Source organism: Sabethes cyaneus, chromosome 1, assembly GCF_943734655.1.
Source record: "Sabethes cyaneus chromosome 1, idSabCyanKW18_F2, whole genome shotgun sequence".
Classification (NCBI taxonomy): domain Eukaryota; kingdom Metazoa; phylum Arthropoda; class Insecta; order Diptera; family Culicidae; genus Sabethes; species Sabethes cyaneus.
Window position 1 is genome coordinate 112,344,332 of NC_071353.1, and position 26,202 is coordinate 112,370,533.

Here is a 26,202-nt window from a genome sequence, read left to right on the forward strand (position 1 = left end):
GGGAAGTGTGCCAGAAAAAAATGACACAAGTTCGTTGTCACAACAGATCGTAAATTCTTTACTGCGAGACGATTAAACCAAGGCGAATTTGATATCTGTGTTGGAAAAATGTGCTACAGCTGTAGTGTTCGGTTATAATACGACTTTGTATGAACAAGCATGCTTGCCGTTTCATTAGAAGTGTACACTCAAAATATATTTCACGTCGAAGTTACCTGAAAAGTTATGTGAATATTTTCCACCCAGCTTTTCCTGTACTATTTACGTGATTTTCAGGTAGTTCGCACGCATACTAATGCGTTACCGTGTAAATCAGATAGATGTTATTATTTTTTCCAATAAAAATCACCTGAAAGTCACGTAAATCCCTGTAGAGAAATTTACGTGATTTTTCACGTGGAAAGGACGTGTGGATTATTTTGAGTGTAGTGAAAAGATGTGCTGTTGATAAAATAGGATTAAATTGGTTTCAACGTGGGAAACCATGGATAATAAAAACAATCTTTAATTTCAGTAAGGTAGCAGGATAACAATAGTTTGTGTTCTTGATTTTGTTAAATTGTTGTCAAATGCACAATCTTTTGAGAATTGAACGTATGCAATGTTACTGCTTTGATAAATGTTACATACAACGCATGTAGCATGTATATATGTTGCATATAGCATGTATACATGAAGAATCGAATGATTACAAGCATGAATACATGCTAGTATCAACACAAAGAGTCTTACGTAGTCCTGCGTCACCTATATTTGCGGTCGTGTCTTGTACACAACCCTTCTGATTTTTTATCTTTCAATATTTTAAAAGATAAAATTTAAAATATTTTCAAAATTTTTTCAAGCAAATCAAAAATTTGGGCACTAGAGGGTTAAGGGGGCATAGTACTTTTTCAATTTAAAAAAATCGAAATTTTTTTTATTGATTATTTCGAAAGATTAACAATTTAACCATATGTGTTTCAAGTCATTTCGATGAATTCCAAAAATTGACAAAGTTACAGCTATTTGTAGCGCGCATGTCTGGAGCGATTACACAGCGAATAAAAACTTCAACGTCGTTTTTCTCGAAACCAGGTTTTGAAAGTCGGTACCATAAATATCTCAAGAACGGCTGAAGCAATTCTCATGATTCTTTTTTTGTTTCAAAGCTAACAAAATTATCTAGTGTTTGACCCATCCTTTTTTCGATATTACAATTTTTGTACTTTTTAGAAATGTTTAAAGTCAATTTTTTCGGCTAAAAACCTTACTTTTATGTTTGAATGTCCTCCATTTTGTTATGCGTTCGAATTTTAAAAAAAGGATGGGTCAAACGCGAGATAATTTAATATTCTTTCATGTCGTATTGGAATTTTTCAATTCGGATAAGCTCCCCAGCACCAATCCATGGTACCGCAAATGTTTTTTTCGAATGATCATGTTCAAGGAGCCGTAGGAGAGAGGGGAAGAGGTTCACATATGCAAACAAAACTGCAAATATTAGTATAAAGTGCAATGTTTAGCAAGCAATAAACCCGAATCGATTCGCTTTTCGCGTTATCGAGAAAAAAATATTTGAAATAAGGCAAAAAATCAGAAGGGTTGTGTACAAGACACGACCGCAAACATAGGTGACGCAGGACTACGTAAGACTCTTTGTGTTGATACTAGCATGTATTCATGCTTGTAATCATTCGATTCTTCATGTATACATGCTATATGCAACATATATACATGCTACATGCGTTGTATGTAACATTTATCAAAGCAGTAACATTGCATACGTTCAATTCTCAAAAGATTGTGCATTTGACAACAATTTAACAAAATCAAGAACACAAACTATTGTTATCCTGCTACCTTACTGAAATTAAAGATTGTTTTTATTATCCATGGTTTCCCACGTTGAAGGGATTTTACCAATTTAATCCTATTTTATCAACAGCACATCTTTTCACTACACTTCTAATGAAACGGCAAGCATGCGTGTTCATGCAGAGTCGTATTATAACCGAACACTACAGCTGTAGCACATTTTTCCAACACAGATATCAAATTCGCCTAGGTTTAATCGTCTCGCAGTAAAGAATTTACGATCTGTTGTGACACCGAACTTGTGTCATTTTTTTCTGGCACACTTCCCTAACACAGACATCAAATTGGACTAGGTTTAATCGCGTTCGTAAGAAATTTGTTGGCACGAGGGGGTTTTGTCACTCTCTCTGGCGTACTTCCCAAGCAAGGACATCAATATGGTCTAGGTTGAACCGCGGTGTTAAGAAATCTTGTTGAAATGAGGAAACTTTGTCACTTGTTTTGGCTTACTTCCCAAGCACAGATGTCAAATTTGTATAGGTTTAGATCATCGTAAAGAATCTTCCAACCAATCACGAAGCGAGAATTCTGGTAAAACATAGGTTCATTATTTGCAATTTTTCAATAGTTCAACATCAAGAATCCATACTTTTCTTCATTTGGGTCAATTCTTAGATTTTCTGATCGATTGGTGTAAGAATATTGAAAATCGATCGGAAAACCGCTGAACTATTAGCGCTCAAAACCTTTCATTTTTCGTGACGCTCGCATTTTTCGATTTTTTGGAATGACACCCTATCTCAAAACTTGCCGTAAGACGTAGTCCTACGTCAAAAATATGGTGTAAAAAGTACTATGCCCCCTTAAGCTACTTATCCATCATTGGGACTATAGTCTGTTGATGTCGACTTAAATATAATATAATAAATATAATTATTTCTAGTCATGTAGGCTACTAATCTTTGCTTCAATAGCTGCAGCTTTCCAATCTTCTGTAAGTGTTATTGTTATTGCTATTCTGTTCTGAATAATGAATTACTAGTAAACAACGCATATCCGGATCACACGAGTCAGCAACGATAAAACGTCACTTGCAGCAACCAATTACATACCATACAGGTTCACTTAAATGATTAATACTTCCTTTTTGCACATCTTAGTAGAATCCGTGAAAAGAGATAGACGTAACTTTTTCTTATAATTCTGTTATTAGCACTTTTTTTTTGTTTTTCCTTCAACTGCCAACAAACTTTGGCTGAAACCGATGACGGCCCATCACGCCAATTAAATCTTTATTCTGAGAGATACGTATTTTGCCTCTGATTTATTGGTTTCAAAACAGACACACATGAAGTCTGTAGGCCGAAGATTAATTTTTCCCTATTCGCTTTAATGGTTTAGTAAAAAAGATCCACCAAGTCACGTTTGAAACCATTGACAGAGAAATCCAGTTTCATTTGTTTGTAGGAATGATGTCGTGCTTTGCTCCCAAATTAGTGGTTACTTTTAGAAAATCCAGTAAAGTACGGTAATATGGGATATGGAACAATATTTTTTATAGAGACTATTGCCAAGGGTCCAATAAACAATATTGAATAGTTACCTCAGTTTTATATTGACTCATAAATTAGAGTAGGCAACAACCTATCTAATGTTGAAAACAATTGCAACGGGATTTAATTCTCCAGAAAACATTTTTTAAGCTGTTGGCCAAAACAACCACACATTTTCAACAGTTATGAAAACACGTGCTATAGCGTACTTCCTTTTTTCCTTTCCTTTGCTTCACACTACTGAACCGGCAAAAATGATACGAATGTTTGGCGCATACCTTTTCGATACATGCTATTCATGTTTGTTTGCTTCCCGGATCCAGCTGCTGGTGGTCGAACGAACCAACGGTAGATGGTGTCTTGCTTCACTCGTTCAACCTTTTATTTATGACTTCAATTCCCACTTGCAGCACAGTTCACGAGACACGTTAACAGCACTTTTTACATCAATTTTTTTTTCTTGCCACTTTGTCGATTCTTATTCCACACACGGCTGCATCATTGGTGAGTTGGATGATTCACTAACTCTACAATCATGACGCTGATTTTCTACCAAGCTCTACCTAGCACCACTAACTGTCATCTTCAATCGAACAATCATCAACTTTTATAGCTTACGAAATAGGCAATTGGATTCGCTAGACGACACGTTGGATTCTGTGATTAGGGGGGTTATGTACTTGCACTTGGGATAAGTGAAAAATATTTTAAATGAAAAATCTTCTGTAATAACTTGAATCAATTTTCCTATGAACTTATATATTGATCTGATTAGGCCAACGCATTGGGTTTGGCAGAAGTGTCAATAAATGCAATCAATAAAAACCAAGAAAAAATCGAATTCACTAAGCTCTAATTCCGAACAACCGCTCTTCGATAATGAAGTGCAAATTCCACATCTAATATTCAAATGTTTAGCAGTTTATCGACGGAAGCATGCATCGTTCCGTGACGTTTGTGCACCGCACCGTCGTATAATAATTAGAAGAATTCACTTAAAATGGCCTAGACATGTTGTGCGTTAATCGTGTGCTATTTCCGCTGAATGAATTGCCGCTGCCAAGCATAGACTATAGCAACCGAAACGATGACTACAGCTGACTGGAAATGTGGGACAGCGAGATTAACACTACACTGCACTGCACAATTGCATCATGAATTGCACCTATAATATTTCGTTCCGCTCTAGGCAGCACCAATGCGACTGAATGGCGACCGCGCTTTTGGTTCCCCTTGGTTTGGTTATCACATCACATCGTGTTCTATACTTCACTAACGATTCATCACGTTGCCCGAAACTTCCGTCCAAATTCGGCACCAGCCAAACCAACAGCGCTAGGTATCACATGGTTATAAAATTTCGGTAAATTAAATCTACACAGGTACATATTTATACGACAGGTCGAACCACAATAATCCAGGTTTGATAAATGATAGATGATTCGGGAACGAAATTACACTCGGATTCATTGAATCGTGTCGGACGATTAGATTGAAATGTCACACAGCTTTAGGTTACCGCCTAGCGAAAAAAAACCTGCTCTATTTCGATCAAGCATAAAATTAATACCACTGACTGACGAAAAAGCGTAACAGGAACAATAACTAACTCGATTGCAACACGATCGACTGATAAGGCTTCACACAGCACACCAGCCAAAGCGCCCCACCGAAGGAAGGCACAACCGAGCGCGTTCGCGGTCCGGTTCCGATTGATGATGAACTTTTATTTTTTAATCCAAAACGGCGAGTTGCCCTGATGAGACGGAAGCACTGGGCTAGAAAGCGAACGGAGGAAGGGAAGGTGAATGCCATGATCCGAATGTGAGGCGCATTATCAATAATACACGTCGCTCCTGACTGCTGCTAAACTGCCCAGGCAGGCACGGCGACGGTGGGTGGGTGTTATGATGGGGGTTTGCGGTGCCCACCGTGATGTGTTTATTGTCTTCAATGTTGTAGTTTTCCTACAACAAATGATGACGATGGCGATGATGGTGAGACGACAGTAGCCCACCACCTCTGGTGGACTATTTTGTTCCAAAAAAAGAAGGGTGAAACAACGATTACCCGGTGTGAGCACGCGGGGTCGGGGGATTCGCAACCGGCTGCCGGTTCAATCTCGAAATGGGGTTCGGAATTGATGATTGCACTAGCGGTACCGATTTAGATGACGTTTTAGTGCAGAACGGTTGCATGCGATGGCAATGCGTCGTCGCTCAGTGGTTCGTGGGAAATAGAAGTAAAAAGTTGTGTATGGGAATAATTTCAAAAATTGTTTCCAGTAGTACTAAATCACGTGTGGTGTTCACCTGTCACATATCAATATTATCAAAATGCCTTTGAGCAATGATAATGCAAAAAAATATTTTTTTTAAATAGCGTTAGTGTTTCTCATAATACGAGCAAAGCGGCTTACGACCGAAACAACCCTCGAGAAGGCTTAACAATGATAAGAATAAAATGTAATGCTCCGTTGTGTTGGTACATATATCATATCGGCTACTTGTTAAATATTCAAATTTTTCCATTCGGTGGAATTTTTGCGTTTCGTCATATTGTCGCATCTTCGGCATCTTTACGACGTGTCCGGCCCACAGCAGCCTTTCTACTTTAGCCATAAAGTCTGACTAAAAGTAAATTTGGACGCCCCTCGTGCGTCATCGGCACGCCACGTGGTAGGAAATAGAACCATTTGACATAACTTGAAGTCCTACCAGCCAAATTTCCTACGTTTTTTCGTGCGACGAAGAAGAAAATGTCGACTAGTCGGTTCAATTTCCGTCATTCATAAATGAAAATAACAAGCAAGGCTTTGTCGTTATTCTACGACCAAGAAAACTTGCCTGACCTGCAGAAATTTTGCAGAATAACATTTGTCATGCCGTCCTACACAAATACATGCGCGTTAGCTACGTAAACATTGTTGTGATTTTTAGCTCGGACGATGAAAATTTTTGATGGACGGATTTTAAAACGGTACGACGAATTTAAGAAATAAAGTCCGTTGCGTAATTTCAATAATAGGCTTTAATAATCGCTTTTCAGTGATTTCAAATTGCACGGATCGGAAGGTAAGAGTGTTTTAGTCAAATCAACACAAGAAATTTTGGAGTAGGTATTCATTAAATCCATCCAATAAATGATGAAAATTAGAATGGCTTTACTTACTACGACGGGAATTAGAAATGAACCCTACTAGATGCAGAATTTGGTAGCCAAGAAACGTGGCAGGCGTTTGTATAAGCAAGTTTTGACGAAATGCTACGGATATATTTTGATGGACAGCAAAACCTACGTGAAATTGGCTTTTAGTTTATCGCCATTGAACCTCTCAGAACTCCATTCCGTCCACGTGTATTATCAGAACGTTGGTGGTATAAACGCGAATGTTCCTGACTACTTGCCAGCATGCACCGACATTCCGTACGAGAAAGTCCGTAGGTGGCGGAGTTTGGATTGCGGTCTACCGCCAGTTGCCCGTCGAGCAAATATGGGTAAATGTCAAACTCTCAGCCCGTAGAATATTCTTGTGTATAATTTATTTGTCCCTTGATCGCATGCTAAACCCTATTATTGAAAATGCACAAATTTTCACAAATGACATCTGCGTCGGATGACATTATTATTCTGGGCAATTTCAATCTACTTAGCAAACCACCTGCTGAGTTGTTGCGTCTAGTTAATGAGGATCTGACTAGGTTTCATCGTTGGGCTTAGGGATGCTTTACCGGTTTTACCGCTATTATCGGGCTATTTTCCAATACCGAATTACCGGTTTTTCCTCGATCAAAAGCCGGTATTTTCGGTATTTTTTGCATGATTAAATAACAACTCAAGAAACCTGAATCGCTGGTAAAACGTTTAAAGTATAAGGCAAACTTAATTTGATTGAAAGTTCTACAAATAATAACTCAATTATGTAATTCTTCCAAAGGGAAAACCCCGAAATACCTCAATGTTGTTAGCATAGAGCCGGAGTGCCTCGTGCTTTTTAGGCAGTCGTCTTCATTCAATCCCTTCATGGACCACTCGTCGGCAATTTCCCAAAGCATATTGCGCAACAAATGAAATGTGCAATATACCTACAGTGAAGCTGTTCCGAAAATCTTCAGTGAAAATTAACGGAGTACTCAAGAGAAATGTTAGAACACACTTTGGAAGAGGAATTCGTTCGGTACAAACTAGAATAGGAATAACTTTTTGATTACCGCCATCCGGGGTGAGATTGTGCCACGGGAGTGAGATTGTGCCAAAAACCAAAAATGTTTATTTGTGAAAATTTATTATATCTATAGAAACTGGTGACCTAAATTCAAAATGATGATGAACATAACATATTCATTTACAACTTAGAATGGAACACAGATAATATTAGCAAACTATTTAGCCTAAACAGGGTTTCAAAGTTCGCGATCAAAAATACTCAGAAATAACACTTGTAAAAAATGTCCCGCGTAAACCAACCCAAACAAGAAATCGCATCAACTTGCTATCTTGAAGGTATATAAACTAATCAATTACAATGTATTGAAAGGTTATTATGCGTTGGATAAGTTTTGATTACGAAAATAATATTTTTCGAAACTTCGTACTTTTCGAGCTTCATGGGGGTGAGCCAAGCCATAATGATCGATTCAATTTATGGATTTCACACACACAACAAAAGTACGTCAGTATACACCAGTACACTCACATTCTTTACTATTGAACACAATATTCTGACAGATTAGAGTGCATCATCCATTTTGGAGCAAACAGCATCATAGGTCTGCTAAATAATTTAAACTAATTTTTACTTTTTCTCAGGAAATTTCAGATGCTTTGAATAAACACTCTAATATAAGACGAACATATTATACCGTGTATAAACTGCCAGTTTTAAGGAGGGGGAGGGGGGCGGGATAGGCCACATGTTCTGCGGCCGCGGGTTCTCGAACGAAGTAATGTTTACCTTTGTTAAATGCTCAAATAGGTATGCCCCCTTAGAACACACCCTTTCATATATCTCCCCCTTGTTAACCCTAGAAACGCTACTGGCTATATAAAGTCTGTCCATTGACTACGAACTCATTTTTAGTTATTTCAGACCTCCCCGGGTTATCTTCGTTCAAACTTTTTGTATGATGCGTTGTTTTTGGCCGACCCCCTGCCCCTAACAGTCCACTAAGTTCATGGACGGCCCCATGTGAACTACTTTATACCTACTGATATTTATGTGTATTGTTTATAAACATGCTAATGTTCACTGTTTGGGTTTTTAACCTAACTTTATGTTTTTGGCACAATGTCACCCCCTAGAAGAGGTGAGATTGTGCCAAAGTTCATGCACTTCCAGTAAAATTAGGTGTCATTGTAACTAAACCATCTCTACGGTAGTTGTAAATTGAACAATTTAGTATATATTGACAGGTTTGAAATCAACGTAGTTCCTAAATTGTGTGTTTTTTTTTTTTTTTTTTTTTTTTTTTTTTTTTTTTTTTTTTTTATTACGAGTTGGGAAATCTGCTGAGCACCTTAGAAGATACGGTACTATCAGACACCTGAAAAGATACCTCAGGGAGTGGGGTTTAGGTATCCCGACCCCCCTAATGGGGCGTGAGGATCCCGACCCACTAAAACCCTACTCGAGTCTCCAGCCTCAATCCCCCCTGGCACCACCTTATCGGTATTACTTCAGGGAGGGGCTATTGTGCTTAATACACTCGCTTAGATAACTACTGGACTATGGTAGTTAGGCTGTTTATTCGCCGTTGATCGGCTCTCCAGTGGTTTTGTAGCTCGAGTACAATCTGGGTAGCAGCCGCATTGACCGCTCCCCAGATGTCCGAGCTGGAACACATCTTTTGGACTAGGTTATCCGGGGTAGTGTCCTGTCCGCTCACTGCCATCATGCTGCTTCTCGCGCCCGCGAAACGAGGGCATATGAAGAAAGCATGTTCTGCCGTTTCCTCAACATCCACGCATTCGGGACACGCGGGGGACTCCGCATGCCCAAACTTATGCAGATACTGTCTGAAGCAACCATGCCCTGACAGAATCTGTGTCAGGTGGAAGTTGACTTCGCCGTGGCGCCTGTTGACCCACCCAGATAGTTCCGGGATAAGTCGATGTGTCCACCGACCTTTTGTGGAATTAGACCATGCCCGCTGCCATGTGGTCATCGAGGCCGATCTTGTGGTACTCCGTATGCCTCTAGTTCCACGTTGGTTGAAGCACACTACGTCTTCGCTGATGATAATGCCAATAGGCATCATACCTGCTAAGACGCAGATTGCGTCATGTGAAACTGTGCGATACGCACTCGCCACTCTCAAGCACATGAGACGATAGGTGCTTTCCAGCTTGGCTAGATAGCTTTTGGTACCTAACGCCGATGACCACACCGGTCCGCCATACCTAAGTATAGACTGGACCACGTTGGCTAATAGCCTTCGCTTGCTGCCATATACCGCAGAGCTATTAGACATCATACGAGACAATGCCGAAATAGCTGTGGAAGCCTTCTTGCAGGCATAGTCGACGTGGCTCCCGAACTTGAGCTTGTCGTCGACCATGACTCCCAGAAGTTTTAAGGACCGCGTTGACGAAATAGTGCAGTCCCCGACGCTGATCTTTGCTTGCTGTACCGACTTGCGGTTGTTCACCACGATAACCTCCGTTTTATGATGCGCTAGCTCCAGTTTCCTGGATCGCATCCAATCTTCAACAATGCTTATAGAGTGGGCAGCCGTCAACTCAACCTCTCTGATAGATTCACCATAGACTTCCAGGGTGATATCATCCGCGAAGCCGACAATCACCACCCCTACCGGGAACTTTAGCTTCAACACCTCGTCATACATGACGTTCCACAACACCGGGCCCAGTATGGAACCTTGCGGAACCCCTGCGGTGATTGGAACGCACTTCTGACCCTCCTCCGTGTTGTAGCATAGCACACGATTCTGGAAATAATTTTCCAGGATCCTGTACAGCGACACCGGCACTTGGACGTTCCGAAGCGAGTTGGCTATGGAATCCCAGCTAGCGCTATTAAACGCATTTCTCACGTCAAGCGTGACAACTGCGCAATAGCGGATACCTGTCCTCTTGCGCTGGATTGCCACCTCGGCTGTCTTAGTGACAGACAAGATTGCATCCACCGTAGATTTGCCTTTTCGGAAGCCGAATTGATTCCTTGACAGACCGTTTGTACCCTCCGTGTACTGTACGAGTCTGTTAAGGATAACCTTCTCCAGCACCTTACCGGCAGTATCGAGCAGACAGATCGGCCTATATGACGAGGGAACACCCGGAGGTTTTCCCGGCTTCGGCAACAGCACGAGGTTCTGTCGCTTCCATCTGTCCGGGAAGTGGCCAGCTTCCAGGCATCTCCTCATTACTGCTCCAAATAACTCGGGAGCCTCTAACATAGCCGCTTTAATGGCCATATTCGGGATTCCGTCTGGCCCCGGTGCCTTGCTCACCTTTAGGGATTTAGCGATCTCAATGAGCTCCTCATTCGTAACCGTCACTTCGTCCCCGACCGCCAAACCGCCGTCGCCCACGTTACTTTGGATGTTCGGCTGGGAGGCCGACCATCCTACGCTATGGTCTGAGATACTGGAACGTCGGCCGTGGGACGACTCAGCGGCCTGGGGCCAGGGCCTTGGCTCGTGGCGCGGAAAGAGGCCCTCGATGATCCGCTCCAGCATCTCTGGCGATTGCTCTGAGGGCGCCATCACTCCCTTGGTCTTTGCCATTACGACCCTGTAGGCATCACCCCACGGGTTCGCATTGGCACTAGCACATAACCTTTCAAAGCAGGCTCGTTTACTAGCTTTTATCCCACTCTTAAGCGCTGCGCGTGCAGCAGCAAGTGCTACTCGACATTCAGCCCTGCCTTCGTCCGAACGAGCTCTTTGCATAATTCTCCTCGCACGAAAGCAGGCTCCGCGGAGTTCCGCAATTTCATCTGTCCACCAGTAAGCCGGTGACCTGCCATACCTATGTCGACCTTTCCTAGGCATGGTAGCGTCACATGCTCGCGACAGTACCTCAACCAAATGATCAGCGTTCGGATCGGGCATACCACGATCACCGCACTCTCTTCGGATTGCTTCCACAAATACTTCGGGATCGAAGTATGAAGTCTTCCATCCACGGGTGGTTGGAGTGTCGGCTCTACTCGCCGCCTGCCGTCTCGTTATCTGACCGACACCATAGCGGACCGCCTGATGGTCGCTGTGAGTGTAGCCATTGTCTACCCTCCAGTCTCCTATCAGACCAGGACTGCCGAATGTCACGTCGATGATAGACTCCGCACCGCTCCTACTGAAGGTACTTGTGGTGCCGACGTTGACCAGATCTACGTTGAGCTTTGCCAGAGCTTCAAGCAGAATCCGGCCCCTGTGGTTCGTGCGACGACTTCCCCACTCTACCGCCCAAGCGTTAAAGTCGCCCGCCACAACCAACGGCCTTAGACCAGTCAGCACAACTGATACTCGGTCTACCATCCGCGTGAACTGCTCGATAGACCAACTCGGCGGAGCATAGCAGCTGCAGTAGAACACTCCACCCACTTTGGCAACCACGAATCCCTCGTCTGCAGTTGACACAACATCTTGAACCGGGAACCTGCTTGTCGTCCATATAGCCGCCGTCCCGGACCTATCCGACACCCAGTTACCGTTTCCGGCAGGGATGCGGTATGGGTCCGAGATGATTGCAATGTCCGTCAACGACTCAGTAACTGCTTGGTACAACAGCTGCTGAGCCGCGTGGCAGTGGTTCAAGTTCAGTTGCGTTACCTGCACTACGCCCGGGTTTTAGTCGCCAGCGCGCCTGCCGGGCACTTCGGGCCTCCTGTTGTGTGCTTAGCGTCCCGTTGGCCGGTACATATCAGGCACTTGGGTGACGCAGTACAGTCCCTCGCTATATGACCCGTACCGCCACATCTCCTACACAAGTGGCTTCGGTCTGGCCCCTTACAGCTCCAGGACCTGTGCCCTCTCTCAAAGCACCGGAAGCAGGCCTCCGGCTGCTGGAACACGCTCAGTGGGCACACGGACCATCCCACTTTCAGCTTAGCCACTTTCAGGGCTGCATTTCCGTCTTCCAGTGGAAGTCTTATAGTTGCTACCTGGGTTCCCGCCGGTCCCTTACGCAGACGAACTGCCTCGGTAGTCACCACCGCTTTGCATTGCTCGTTGAGAACTCGTGCTAGTTCGCCCGCTTGGGTGATCTCGTCCAGGTTTTTAAGCTGGAGAGTCATCTCGGGCGTTAGTGCGCGGATCTGCACGCTATCGCCAAGGACCTTTTCTGCCAGCACTTTGTAAGCGGAACCCTTTTCAGTGGCGTTCTTTTTGAGTTCAAGAATCATGTCGCCTGTGCGAGAGCGGCGGATACTCCGCACATCCGCGCCAAGACCCTTCAACTGATCATGCCCTCTCATGGCCTTTAAAACTTCCGCATATTTCGGCCCCTCAGTTTTGAGGGGCATCGCCTTTGCTCCTTTTTTTCCTAGCCACTTTCGGTGGAGCTCGATCCTCCTCTTTCTTCCTGGCCTTCTTCTTTTTGACCAACTCCCACTGGTTGTCGGACGCTAACAGCGTCTTGTTACCCTCAGTAGGTTCTTCAGTTGGCTTACGACCCTCTGCTATCATGCGCTTCTTTGGACCCGTGGGGGTTTCTTCCCCTGGGGACTGCCTTGCGCGTTTGGCGGATGCCTTGTCGTTAGACTGCTCCGTAGTCGCGAGTGCCACGGAATGGTCGGTCATTGACGGGCAGGCATCTGTTTGTGCAGACCTTGATACAAGCGTCTTCTCTTTCTCTGCAACTTTTACTCGCGCTTCGAGTTCGCTGTGCTCCTTCGTCGCAGCACGCATGGTGCTCCGAAGCATGAGCAGACTTTGTTTCAGATCCTTCGCTAAGGTGCTGCGACCTGCCACGAATTCGATAATGGCATCGAGTTGATGAGACGCCGCTACCACTCTTGGTAGCATGTCTCTCTTGCCTGCCACTGCTTTTATTAGCGACGGGCCGTTCATTGCTGCGTCCGGCGTAGATGCAGTTGGAGCGACAGGTGTGCCGTTTCCTTTTCCGCTTACGCTGGCGCTTCTACTGGTATCCATCGGCGGAGACCTCTGGATACCACTTCTTGCGAACGGATTGTCTAATCCGTCCGCGCTCACTGAAGTTATTATTTTATTTTGATTGCTCATATAGAATCCCACGAGTTGAGGGGAAAGAAGAGTCCGCCGCATCAGAGCCCCTCATGATGCGGTAAGGGCTGTTTACTGTGGAGGGCGCTCTGGTACTCCACAGGCTCCGTTTGAGGCTGAGTATTTATGAAACCCCCCCCACCATTCATCCCTCGGCACGGGTCGCATGACACCTTGGATTAGGGGTTTATCCATTCTTGTTTTTACTTTTAGCCATGGATAACAGCTATTAAAACCATCCTCCTTTGGGGGCTTTGGACCCTCTGCTCAGGTTCTCAGTATTTTGAGGTTCATCGAACATGCTTCTACTGAGATCCGTCATTTGCAGGCGGAGAGTTTACACTCAGCCTTCGCGTGAGTGCCCCCTTCTCTGTCCGCATACGACCCTAGTTTCCACCGGTTGTCCGATTTCCACTAAGGAACGTATCCCGGATGGTACCACGGGGAGGTAGAGAGAGGAGTTGCTAAATAAGAGGCTGTGGAACTTCGTGGTAGTTCTGGAGCGCATTATTCAACCATTTACCATCCCCTAAATTGTGTGTATACTGAGCTAAAGAACAAAAATATATGCTTTTTTGGCACAATCTCGCCCCGGATGACGGTACTGTATTAAATTGCAATACTGTATGTTTGTCAGTAAATATATCAACGCATTATTACTTGTTGTTCCAAGGGTTATTAAATGTGAATGGATGGATACAATATAGAAAAATACTTCCATTTTCTATTATACCAGGTATTTAAATAATACCAGGGTAAAAATTTGAACTTAGATGAGCGGACTCGAAAAATATAATAGGGAGTATGTTCTTGCAATGCTTGTTTATTACTTTGCTTCTTTTTATTTTTACAACTTTCATTGAAAGATATAACCTACATTGCCGACTTGAATGACAAAGGAAAGGTCTAAATATAAAGGAAATGGTTCGGTACGACCATTGGTATACTAAAAGAAATGGTTCGGTACGACCATTGTTAAATGAAAATAAATGGCAAACAAAAAGATTCGATATAGCATTAGGTTGAATGATTCGGTACGACCATAAATTAAATGATTCAGGTACGATTATCGTTGGATGAAGAATATGGTTCGGTACGACCATAGATGAAATGATTCAGAAGGTTTCATTGTTTTATTGAAAGAAATGGTTCGGTACGTCTATTGGTAAATAAACCGGTTCTATAGAATATTTACTGAATTGGTTTCTGTACGACTATGGTTGAATAAAAAGATATGAGTCGATACGAATAGATGAATGGACTGATTCTGTACGAGATACGACTATTGTTAAACAAAGTGGTTCTGTACGATTGTTGCTGAGAAGATGACTTAATATGATAGTCGCTGTCAATCGGTAAGTTGAAACTGATTTAGAAAACGACGGTGGGAGATAAGAGCGCTTAGCTAAAATAGCGATCCAAATGGGACTGCTCCGCGGGTGGAGATGCTCTTAGGGCCGGGGTGCTCCTTACTCGACGGTATTTGGCCAAGTATTCCCTAGGGGCAATACTCAGATAAATTTTCTGTGCCTTTTACAAAGCATCAAGCATTAAATCTGATAATGCTGTTCTGCTCTCTTATAACTTATAACTGGTGTTTATGCCAGGTTCTTCGATACTTAGCAGCACAGTAGCGCCGGCTGAGCCTTATCCAGTCCATCCGTCTTTGAGCAATGAAGCTTCTGGCTTCTTACTGATGGTCCAGTATACAGCTATATTCAGTATACGTGCGTATTTCTTGAATCGCCAAGTTAGCTCCAAGGTACGATGCTGGTCTAACAAGCCAGTCATCGTATGTACGAATTTCGGCTAGGCAGTGCTTGCTAGACGGAGTCAGTAGGATTGTTGCACTTGCTCCGTAATTGTCCTGTACTGGCTGTGAAATCTATCGATAAAGAAGGGCTCAGTTTTAGAAAGACGTCTAAGCTTAAATGCATTGCTTTGCGTAGTTCTTCGGCAAAATTTTACTATTATTTCTCGTTATCAAGACCAAAAACTAACAATCGATCAAGTGCCGCTATTTATCGTTATTCTGAAAAAACATGTTCTGAAATTATCACCATTAAAAAATTGAAGATCTGTGAACAGAAAAAGCAAGAAGTAAGAAAATTTTTAGTAGGGGAAACGTAATGTCCCGATTTAATAATTCAATTTTACCGAATTTAATAACATTTACTCAGGAAAATCCAGAACTTCGGCCAAAACAAAAAACAATTTTTTATCAGAACAAAAAAAAATACGTTTGCTGCAAAAAAGCTATATTTTGAAAGTTTTTCGCAAGGCAGAACATCGTTTTTGCGACTTTTCTTTGGAATTTTCCACCTTTGTGATGCCCGACCACTTTGTGATACAAAACTTTGTGAAATTTTAGCAAATTTTGTATGATAATTTTGAAAAATACCCAACAATCCAATCCTTTCTATTATGCTCACCCATGTCGCAGTGATAATTTTTTGTTTCCTCTAATTTAACCAATATTTTTGGTTACCTCTAATATATAACAAAACATACTATTTAATTCAAATTAACAATGTTTGCAGCACGCCACGGGACGAACGTAAACTTGGAGATATGCAATATCGTCAAACATGAAGCGTCGCGCTGTGATGACGCTAATTGATGGTCTTCTCAGCCTTCCTGATCTGACCTTGTTAGTGTATTACGGTCGCATTGCTACTAGCCAGTTGATTAAACAATCAATTAACTATACTCTAATGGTGCGTTTTTCTGTTTCCTCTATTAAAAGGGTTAAACACATGAAACCAAATGATGGTGACGCTACGGAATAGTGAAATTGGCTGAACTCACGTTGTTTACCCTTAACATATTAAGCTTATATTTTTGCAAAGCAGTGTTGGCATCACTGGGCGTCCAACGTACTCGAGATAGGTCTGCTGTTCCAGTCTAACCGGTAACCGGTCTATAGCAGTGGAAAAACCATTGATTGTTTACATCGAAGAAAAAGTGGAAGTAAATAAAACAGTTTGATAGCGTTGCATAATTTGGATTTAGAAGTTAAAAACTATCGTTAAAAGTTGAAAAGTCTACCGCAATTGTAGATCGTGTGTACGAATACAACCGGTGTACATTTTAGTAAAGGGTAAAATTATATAAACGGTTAAAAATAGTGATTTAATTGGCTACTTACATTTAGGTTAGTGGATACGGAAAGACGGCACAAACAGATTAAAAAATTCCTTAAACTAGTAATTAAAAGCGACGAGAATTGTGGATATAGTTGTGACTAGAATTGTAAGTAGTTATGCGAGTTATGTACAATTAATAAATAGGCTAAAAGCAATATTTATGCTCTAGACTAGTGTCGGAATAGCTGTCGGTAGTTGGTTGCTTGAACTCGTGCAAGAGGTGAAGAGAAACTATCAAATTGTGAGTAAAACTTGTAATGATGTACTGATATGAAGTAAATTAATTTATAAATCTTTGCAGTTTGAGCTGCATTAAAGCTGCTACAAAAACGGTGGTGCATTTCTTTTTAAATTCCCGAACATTCTCAAAAATTTGATAAGAGATAAAGGGATAACCTCAAAACGATGCCGGGAGATAAAGACCTTACGCAAACTGCCTGCGGAGCCTGTGGATCGGTGTCCGAGGAAGATGAAGGTATGGTATGTTGCGACAAATGTAACGGTTGGTACCATTACCGATGCGTAGGCGTTACAGAGGATGTTGAAAATGAGGCGAAGTGGTACTGTCCAGAGGAAGACTGTCAGAGCCAGAAGAAACTGGACGAAGATGCTTCCAGGACAGGAGCAAAGAAAAAGAAGAAGAAGACGATCGACGATAACGTGAACGAATCAGGCGTGAAATCTGATGCAAGGCCAGGGTTATCGATGGAGCGAGAACTGAAAGCTCTTGAAAAGGAACGAAAAAAAATGGAACAGGAATTGCTGAACGAATGCTTTTTGAGGGAAAAGCGGATGGAGATAGACCGGATCCTTCGAGAACAGCGAATTCAGATGGAGAATGAGCTTCGGGCCAAGGAACTAAAGCAGGAGGAACAGTTGCTGCAGAAAGCGTTACGGGAAAAGCAAGATCATTTGAACCGTATGAAGAAGATGCGTGAATCCTACTATCGTAAAATGGATCAGGTTGAGCAGGAGCTAAAGCAATTAAAGGCTAGTGAAATAGAAGCATCGGCAGAAAAGGGAACGTCAAAGATCACGAAGCAGTCGATCTTGGGAACACCGTTAAAGAATCCAGAAATTACTATCCAGAAGCGGTTGGAGAGACGGAAGAAAGCAGTTTCAGAAGATGAGAAAGAAAGTGAGGAGAATTCGGAGGAGTCTGATAGCGATTGTGAAAGCGAAGAAGCCACGGAAAAATCTGAAAGCGAGTCTGATGGGGAGAAGTCTGCCGGTGAAGAGAAAGTGCAGAAAAGAAAGTCGAAAGCGAAGACAGCGAGCTCATACGGGCTGGGGCAGGCTATTGCAACTCCATCTAAAGTGCAATTAGCTGCTCGGAGCGGAATAAGTAAGAAACTGCCTGTATTCACAGGAAAACCCGAAGAATGGCCGTTATTCATCGGCAGTTACCAAGCTTCTAACGATGCGTGTGGATACTCAGACATTGAAAATCTCGTTCGATTACAAGAGTGTCTGAAGGGGTCAGCATTGGAAAGCGTTAGAGGACAGCTGCTTTTCCCGAAATCAGTGCCAAAGGTTATCAACAAACTGCGTCAGTTGTATGGACGACCGGAACAGCTTTTGCAATGTCATCTTGACAAGGTGCGGCGACTGGAATCTCCCAAATCGGATAAACTAGCCACGTATATTCCTTTCGGAAACGTGGTGGAGCAACTCTGCGAACACTTGGAAGCAGCGAATCTAAAACAACACATGGTAAATCCTATTTTAATCCAGGATCTAGTCGACAAGCTTCCGGCTCACGATAAACGCGAATGGGTTCGTTTTAAAAATCGGAAAAGAAAGGTTAATCTTCGTACTTTCACCGATTTTGTGTCGACGATCGTTGCAGAAGCCTGTGAAGCCAACGTAAAAATGGATTTCAATGCAGACTCAAAACCTGTGATTCAGGAGCATACTGGTAAGGGTAAAAACAGAGAAAAAGCTTACGTTTACAACCATACTGCCCTAGAAAAGTCTATCGCTGAAGCAGGTGAGAATGCCCTGAAACCTTGCAAGGTGTGCAAGCGTACTGATCATCGCTTACGATTCTGCCAAGATTTTAAGGCAATGGCTTTAACGGATAGATTGGAGCTGGTCGATAAATGGAAGCTCTGTGTCGTTTGCCTGAATGATCACGGCAATGCGCCGTGCAAATTTAAGATCCGATGCAATATCGATGAATGTCATGAGCGACATCATCCTCTTCTACATCCGGTTGTCGGATCCGTAGTAATGAATGCCCACTTCCGAAGTACCAGTACAATTCGGTTCCGTATGCTACCAGTGACGTTGTACTGCGGGAAAAGATTAGTGAATACCTTGGCGTTTTTAGACGAAGGGGCGTCTGTTACATTGATGGAGCGAGCCTTGGCGGATCAGCTGGGTGTCCAAGGAACGAAAGAACCATTAACCATCAAATGGACGGCAGACATCGCGCGCGTAGAGAAGGAATCACGACGGATGAACTTACTAATTGCTGAAAGAGGGAGTGACGAGAAGCATCAGCTCGGTACAGTTCGAACGGTAGAAGAGCTGCTCTTGCCGAAACAACAGCTGGATGCAGTGGATCTCAGCCAACGAATGAAAAATCTTCGTGGGCTGCCGATCGCCACGTATCAAAATCAACGACCAGGTTTACTTATCGGTCTAAATAATCTACATGTGATTGCACCGATCGAAGCAAAGATCGGCGAGCCAGGTGAGCTGAAGTTCGATCGAAGTTAGGATGGGCAGTATACGGTCCAAGTCGAATGCTGCAAGAGAGTACGGCGGCATATTTAGGACATCACAACGTAGTAAGCAATCAAGACCTCCACGATTTGCTAAAAAGCCAATATGCTTTGGAGGAATCAGTAACAGTGAAATTACCAGAGTCGGACGAAGATAGAAGAGCGCGGGAAATCCTGGAATCGACCACCCGACGAGTAGGGGACCGGTTCGAAACGGGACTACTGTGGAAGAATGAAGAATGCGAACTCCCGGATAGTTATCCAATGGCCATTAGAAGGATGAAGTGTTTAGAACAGCGCCTGCTGAAGGAACCATCACTATTCGAGAATGTCCGTCGTCAACCGATTTTGTGTCGACGATCGTTGCAGAAGCCTGTGAAGCCAACGTAAAAATGGATTTCAATGCAGACTCAAAACCTGTGATTCAGGAGCATACTGGTAAGGGTAAAAACAGAGAAAAAGCTTACGTTTACAACCATACTGCCCTAGAAAAGTCTATCGCTGAAGCAGGTGAGAATGCCCTGAAACCTTGCAAGGTGTGCAAGCGTACTGATCATCGCTTACGATTCTGCCAAGATTTTAAGGCAATGGCTTTAACGGATAGATTGGAGCTGGTCGATAAATGGAAGCTCTGTGTCGTTTGCCTGAATGATCACGGCAATGCGCCGTGCAAATTTAAGATCCGATGCAATATCGATGAATGTCATGAGCGACATCATCCTCTTCTACATCCGGTTGTCGGATCCGTAGTAATGAATGCCCACTTCCGAAGTACCAGTACAATTCGGTTCCGTATGCTACCAGTGACGTTGTACTGCGGGAAAAGATTAGTGAATACCTTGGCGTTTTTAGACGAAGGGGCGTCTGTTACATTGATGGAGCGAGCCTTGGCGGATCAGCTGGGTGTCCAAGGAACGAAAGAACCATTAACCATCAAATGGACGGCAGACATCGCGCGCGTAGAGAAGGAATCACGACGGATGAACTTACTAATTGCTGAAAGAGGGAGTGACGAGAAGCATCAGCTCGGTACAGTTCGAACGGTAGAAGAGCTGCTCTTGCCGAAACAACAGCTGGATGCAGTGGATCTCAGCCAACGAATGAAAAATCTTCGTGGGCTGCCGATCGCCACGTATCAAAATCAACGACCAGGTTTACTTATCGGTCTAAATAATCTACATGTGATTGCACCGATCGAAGCAAAGATCGGCGAGCCAGGTGAGCTGATAGCGGTTCGATCGAAGTTAGGATGGGCAGTATACGGTCCAAGTCGAATGCTGCAAGAGAGTACGGCGGCATATTTAGGACATCACAACGTAGTAAGCAATCAAGACCTCCACGATTTGCTAAAAAGCCAATATGCTTTGGAGGAATCAGTAACAGTGAAATTACCAGAGTCGGACGAAGATAGAAGAGCGCGGGAAATCCTGGAATCGACCACCCGACGAGTAGGGGACCGGTTCGAAACGGGACTACTGTGGAAGAATGAAGAATGCGAACTCCCGGATAGTTATCCAATGGCCATTAGAAGGATGAAGTGTTTAGAACAGCGCCTGCTGAAGGAACCATCACTATTCGAGAATGTCCGTCGTCAAATCGAGGAGTATCAGCAAAAGGGATACGCGCATCTGGCAACCGTTGACGAACTGGCCAAAACTGAGCCACGTAAAGTTTGGTATCTTCCGCTCAACGTCGTACTAAATCCGAAGAAGCCGGATAAAGTACGCCTTGTGTGGGATGCAGCAGCAACTGTGAAGGGAGTCTCTCTCAACTCCTTGCTCCTAGCGGGACCCGATTTGCTCGTGTCTATTATTGCTATTTTTTGTCAATTTCGTGAACGACCAGTTGCTTTCGGCGGGGACATACGCGAAATGTACCATCAGATGATGATTCGTAAAGCGGATAGACGAGTACAACGGTTTGTGTTCCGGTCGGACCCAAGCAATGAACCATGTGTTTATGTCATGGACGTAGCCACTTTCGGGTCAAAAAGCTCCCCGTGCTCTGCTCAATTTGTGAAGAATAAGAACGCGATGGAGTTTGCAGCAGAATATCCTGAGGCCGCCGCGGCGATTGTTGAGAAACACTACGTCGACGACTATTTTGACAGTGTGGACACCATTGAGACGGCAATTGAACGGGCGAAACAGGTGAGATTTATTCATTCGAAAGGGGGTTTCGAAATACGCAACTGGGTGTCTAATTCGGAGGCGGTTCTCAGTAGTCTTGGGGAACCCAAAGCTGTGCAATCGATTCATTTTAACCGGGACAAAGAAACTGGGAATGAGCGTGTACTCGGCATTATTTGGAACCCAGGGCAAGACGTTTTCTCCTTTTCAACTGAACACCGCGATGATCTGAAGGAGTATTTACAGGGTAGCAAGAATCCAACAAAGCGAATTATATTGAGCTGCGTCATGGGGTTTTTCGATCCACTCGGATTGCTTTCATGCTTCACCGTGCATGGAAAGATGTTGATACAGGATTTGTGGCGGACCGGTTGTGATTGGGATCAGGAAGTCGACGAAGCAAGTCGAGTTAAGTGGCAGCAATGGACTGGGTTATTTCCGTTGGTTGAACGAATTCGCATCCCGCGTCCATACTTTGGTCGAACGAAGTCCTCGGAAATAAGCAAACTAGAGCTACACATCTTTACGGATGCTAGTATCTACGCATATGGTTGCGTAGCGTATATTCGTGCAATAGTGGGGGACATGGTCAAATGCTCATTGGCGATGTCTCGATCAAAGGTAGCTCCCCTTAAGCTGGAATCTATTCCTCGATTGGAATTAAGAGGGGCCATTCTGGGAGCAAGAATGCTTCACACCATTAAAACTAACCACTCCATTCCTATCAACCGTTACGTTTTCTGGACTGATTCGCAAACAGTGCTAAGCTGGCTGCGGTCAGATCAACGTAAATTTAAACAATTTGTCGCGTTTCGAATCGGAGAGATTTTAGAGACAACTAGATCCTCTGACTGGCGCTGGATTCGTTCTAGTTTGAACCCTGCTGATGCATTGACCAAATGGGGACGTGGTCCTCCATTGGATTCAGAAGGAGAATGGTTTAAAGGACCACAATTTCTATATCAACCAGAACATTGCTGGCCGACGGAGAATCCACCGGAAATTGAGACTAAAGAAGAGATAAAGGCGTACTTGCTGCACCACGAAATGAAGGAGCTTCCACAACCAGTGATAAACGTGGAAGTGACGTGGCAGTGGCGTAAATTATTACGAATAACGGCTTATGTCATCAGATTCGTTGAAAATCTACATCGTAAGCGAAAAGGGCTTCTGATATACACGACGGTTGCGAATGAAAAGCAGGAACGGCTTTTAAAAGCGAAGCTCAAAGTGTTGCAGCGACCTTTGCAGCAGGACGAACTCTCGAAAGCAGAAGTAACTTTGTGGAAACAGGCACAGTGGGAGACTTTCCCTGAAGAGGTAATGGTGTTTTTGGGAAGTAAACCTCAGACTATACCTCAGAAGGCGGAAAGGAAACCTATGCATATTGGAAAGAGAAGCCCATTGTATAAACTTTCTCCCATCGTAGATGAGTGTGGCGTAATTCGAATGAATGGTAGAATGGCAAAATCTGACGAAATTCCATTCGACATGAAGTTTCCGATTATTCTTCCAAAGGGGCACGCGGTGACGCGCCGTTTAATACAGTATTTTCATGAAAAATTTGGACATGCGAACCGGGAAACAGTTTTAAACGAGCTTCGCCAAAAGTTCCACATTCCAAAGATACGAATGGCGATACAGCAAGTGATGAAGGAGTGTGTGTGGTGCAAGGTTAATCGCTGTTATGCTGAAGTTCCAATGATGGCACCGCTACCTGTTCAGCGTATCACTCAACAGCTTAGACCATTTAGTGCAGTTGGGGTAGATTATCTGGGACCCGTGGAAGTAGTCGTTAATCGTAGAAAAGAGAAGCGGTGGATCGCACTGTTTACATGCCTTGCTGTACGCGCTGTGCACTTGGAGGTGGTACATTCTTTGACAACGCAATCTTGTCTAATGGCCATTCGGAGATTCATTTGTAGGCGAGGAGTTCCAGATGAGATATTTTCTGATAATGGAACAAATTTTAAGGGAGCTAGTAAGGAGTTAATTGCGTGGGTAAAGCGGATCAACAGTGAATGTGCGGAATCGGTCGTTAGCAGCACAATGAAGTGGAATTTTAATCCTCCTGGTACTCCACATATGGGCGGCATTTGGGAGAGGATGGTCCGATCCGTAAAAGAGGCGATGAAGGCACTTGATGATGGTAGTCGGCTAAATGACGAAGTTTTACTGACCACTCTGGCTGAAGCGGAAGACATGGTAAACAGTCGACCGCTTACATATGTACCCGGCGAATCAGCAGCGTTAACACCGAACCATTTTCTTAGAGGGATGGTTAAATCAGTTGATGCTCATGTGGACGGATCGATTGATTTTGCGGAAAGTTTGCGAAACGTATACAAACGTTCCCAGTATTTGGCGGATCAAATGTGGCGGCGTTGGTACAAAGAATACTTACCAACGATTAACAAGCGTACTAAGTGGTTTGCTGAGAGGAAGTCCTTGAAGAAGGGAGATCTCGTGTTCGTCGTAGATGGTCAGAATCGTAAAAGCTGGATCAGGGGTATGGTCGAAGAAGTAGTTGTTGGCTCAGATGGAAGAGTTCGGCAGGCAGACGTGCGAACTAGCAGTGGAGTGTTCCGGAGAGGGGTAGCTAACCTGGCAGTGCTGGAGGTTCTTGATAGTAAATCCGGAACCACCGATGAAAGGGTACCGGAGTTACGGGCTGGGGGTGTTGGCATCACTGGGCGTCCAACGTACTCGAGATAGGTCTGCTGTTCCAGTCTAACCGGTAACCGGTCTATAGCAGTGGAAAAACCATTGATTGTTTACATCGAAGAAAAAGTGGAAGTAAATAAAACAGTTTGATAGCGTTGCATAATTTGGATTTAGAAGTTAAAAACTATCGTTAAAAGTTGAAAAGTCTACCGCAATTGTAGATCGTGTGTACGAATACAACCGGTGTACATTTTAGTAAAGGGTAAAATTATATAAACGGTTAAAAATAGTGATTTAATTGGCTACTTACATTTAGGTTAGTGGATACGGAAAGACGGCACAAACAGATTAAAAAATTCCTTAAACTAGTAATTAAAAGCGACGAGAATTGTGGATATAGTTGTGACTAGAATTGTAAGTAGTTATGCGAGTTATGTACAATTAATAAATAGGCTAAAAGCAATATTTATGCTCTAGACTAGTGTCGGAATAGCTGTCGGTAGTTGGTTGCTTGAACTCGTGCAAGAGGTGAAGAGAAACTATCAAATTGTGAGTAAAACTTGTAATGATGTACTGATATGAAGTAAATTAATTTATAAATCTTTGCAGTTTGAGCTGCATTAAAGCTGCTACAAAAACGGTGGTGCATTTCTTTTTAAATTCCCGAACAAGCAGCGTACTACAACAATTATTTTTTTCGACAATATAAATTGAATATATTATCAGAGTTGGTTGTTTGTACCATCGCACACTAATATGTGAATACAAGTTACTCCACACGGGCTCAAATATAAAACAGACGAATTCCCACCGACAAACACTGACATGCTAATTAGAACTTAAAACAGCGAAACCTGATCGGTCTTGAATCATCAGAATTGATAATTTTAACTTTGTCGGTGTTAAACAAGCCGGACCTCTAGCCATATTAACTAACGTACTCACAACGACAATCACGAACTCTGTCAGATGAGAGAACCAGTTGGAGTTATGCGGGAAGTAGGGGAAACGGAAGCATCAAAAGTATCCAATAAATGACATCACCACTTTCTGCGGAGGCTACGAGATACCAATTTTATTCAATTCGCTACCCATCAAAGTCAATTCTTAACTGGTTTAGCACCCTAATTGAACCTTGAGCAACAAAGTTAGTCTCGAAAAGTTGTAGCTAATAATAGTTCATTCTCTATCAAGGAGTAAAGAGCGGGGTCAAACCGGTCCCAGTCTTACAATTTTACATAGAAAAAATAATGACATTCACAATTTACCTCTTCAGGTTGCTTTAGTATCGTCACAATCCTTGCTGGTCACCAGAAGCAACAGCAAATCAATTTATGCTGTATCATCCGTTCACAGATAAGACAGTTAACTGATAAGAAACCACTAATTTCCACTGCAAATATCCAGATTTGTTCGATTAACACTGACAACGGGTTACACGCACGTACGAAGTTGGCTGATGATGACTACCTTTTCCAGCAGCAGTCAGGCATTCAGGCCAGACTCATTGATTCGTATTCACCGACCGTATAAGAAATGAACCGTCCGTCAGTTCTCCAGTTCGTGGTGTTTGTGACATCGTCGTTCTCGGTGGTGATGTGCATCTCTATGAACATTTGTTATTACTATTTAAAGTTCTGAAGTTCAGCCAGTATCAGTTCCAAGTTAGATGTTCCGCCTAGTACGTGTTCGTTCAAGAAGTCGTCCAGGAATTGTCCCTGCTGGGTTTTCCCGTATATCAAATAACACATCAGTATGGTGTTGGAATCGTAGAGCAATTCCTTCCTTTGTAACGACTGGTGATGCATCTTCAAAAGCTGCACATTTACTTCATAAAACGATTGGCTGTTCATAAGATCTTGATATTTATCGATTAAATTTCGATCTTTCGTCATTTGTCTGATGGCACGTAACTGTCGATTGATGAATTCTTCATTTTCTGTTCGAATGTGTACTGCTAATCCCGCCAATGCTTTATT

General features: G+C 43.2%; 2 protein-coding genes across 8 annotated transcripts in view; one reads left to right on the forward strand and one right to left on the reverse strand.

Moving 5' to 3' along the window:
- The window catches only part of LOC128732983 (anoctamin-5), a 56,170-nt gene extending 51,125 nt beyond the window's left edge, over window positions 1-5,045 (reverse strand). Inside the window, exons 1-2 of one of the 7 annotated variants that reach the window (XM_053826497.1) lie at window positions 4,921-5,045; window positions 3,629-3,933 (exon numbers count right to left, since the gene is read on the reverse strand). In XM_053826497.1, the coding sequence (XP_053682472.1) occupies window positions 3,629-3,650 (22 nt within the window). In that variant the 5' untranslated portion in view covers window positions 3,651-3,933; window positions 4,921-5,045. Of the gene's footprint in view, window positions 1-3,628; window positions 4,036-4,445 lie in introns of all 7 variants that reach the window. The other 6 variants (XM_053826490.1, XM_053826491.1, XM_053826492.1 and 3 more) reach the window with 6 other exon arrangements.
- A 14,777-nt stretch (window positions 5,046-19,822) lies between these two features.
- On the forward strand, window positions 19,823-24,274 carry LOC128746109 (uncharacterized). The gene has a single exon (XM_053843158.1). It carries the CDS (start codon window positions 19,823-19,825, stop codon window positions 24,272-24,274), a length of 4,452 nt encoding a protein of 1,483 aa, XP_053699133.1.
- Window positions 24,275-26,202: the final 1,928 nt, after the last annotated feature.

Coding starts and splice junctions, on each gene's coding strand:
- LOC128746109 (XM_053843158.1), top strand. CDS start 19,823: ATGGATTTCAATGCAGACTCAAAACCTGTGATTCAGGAGCATACTGGT.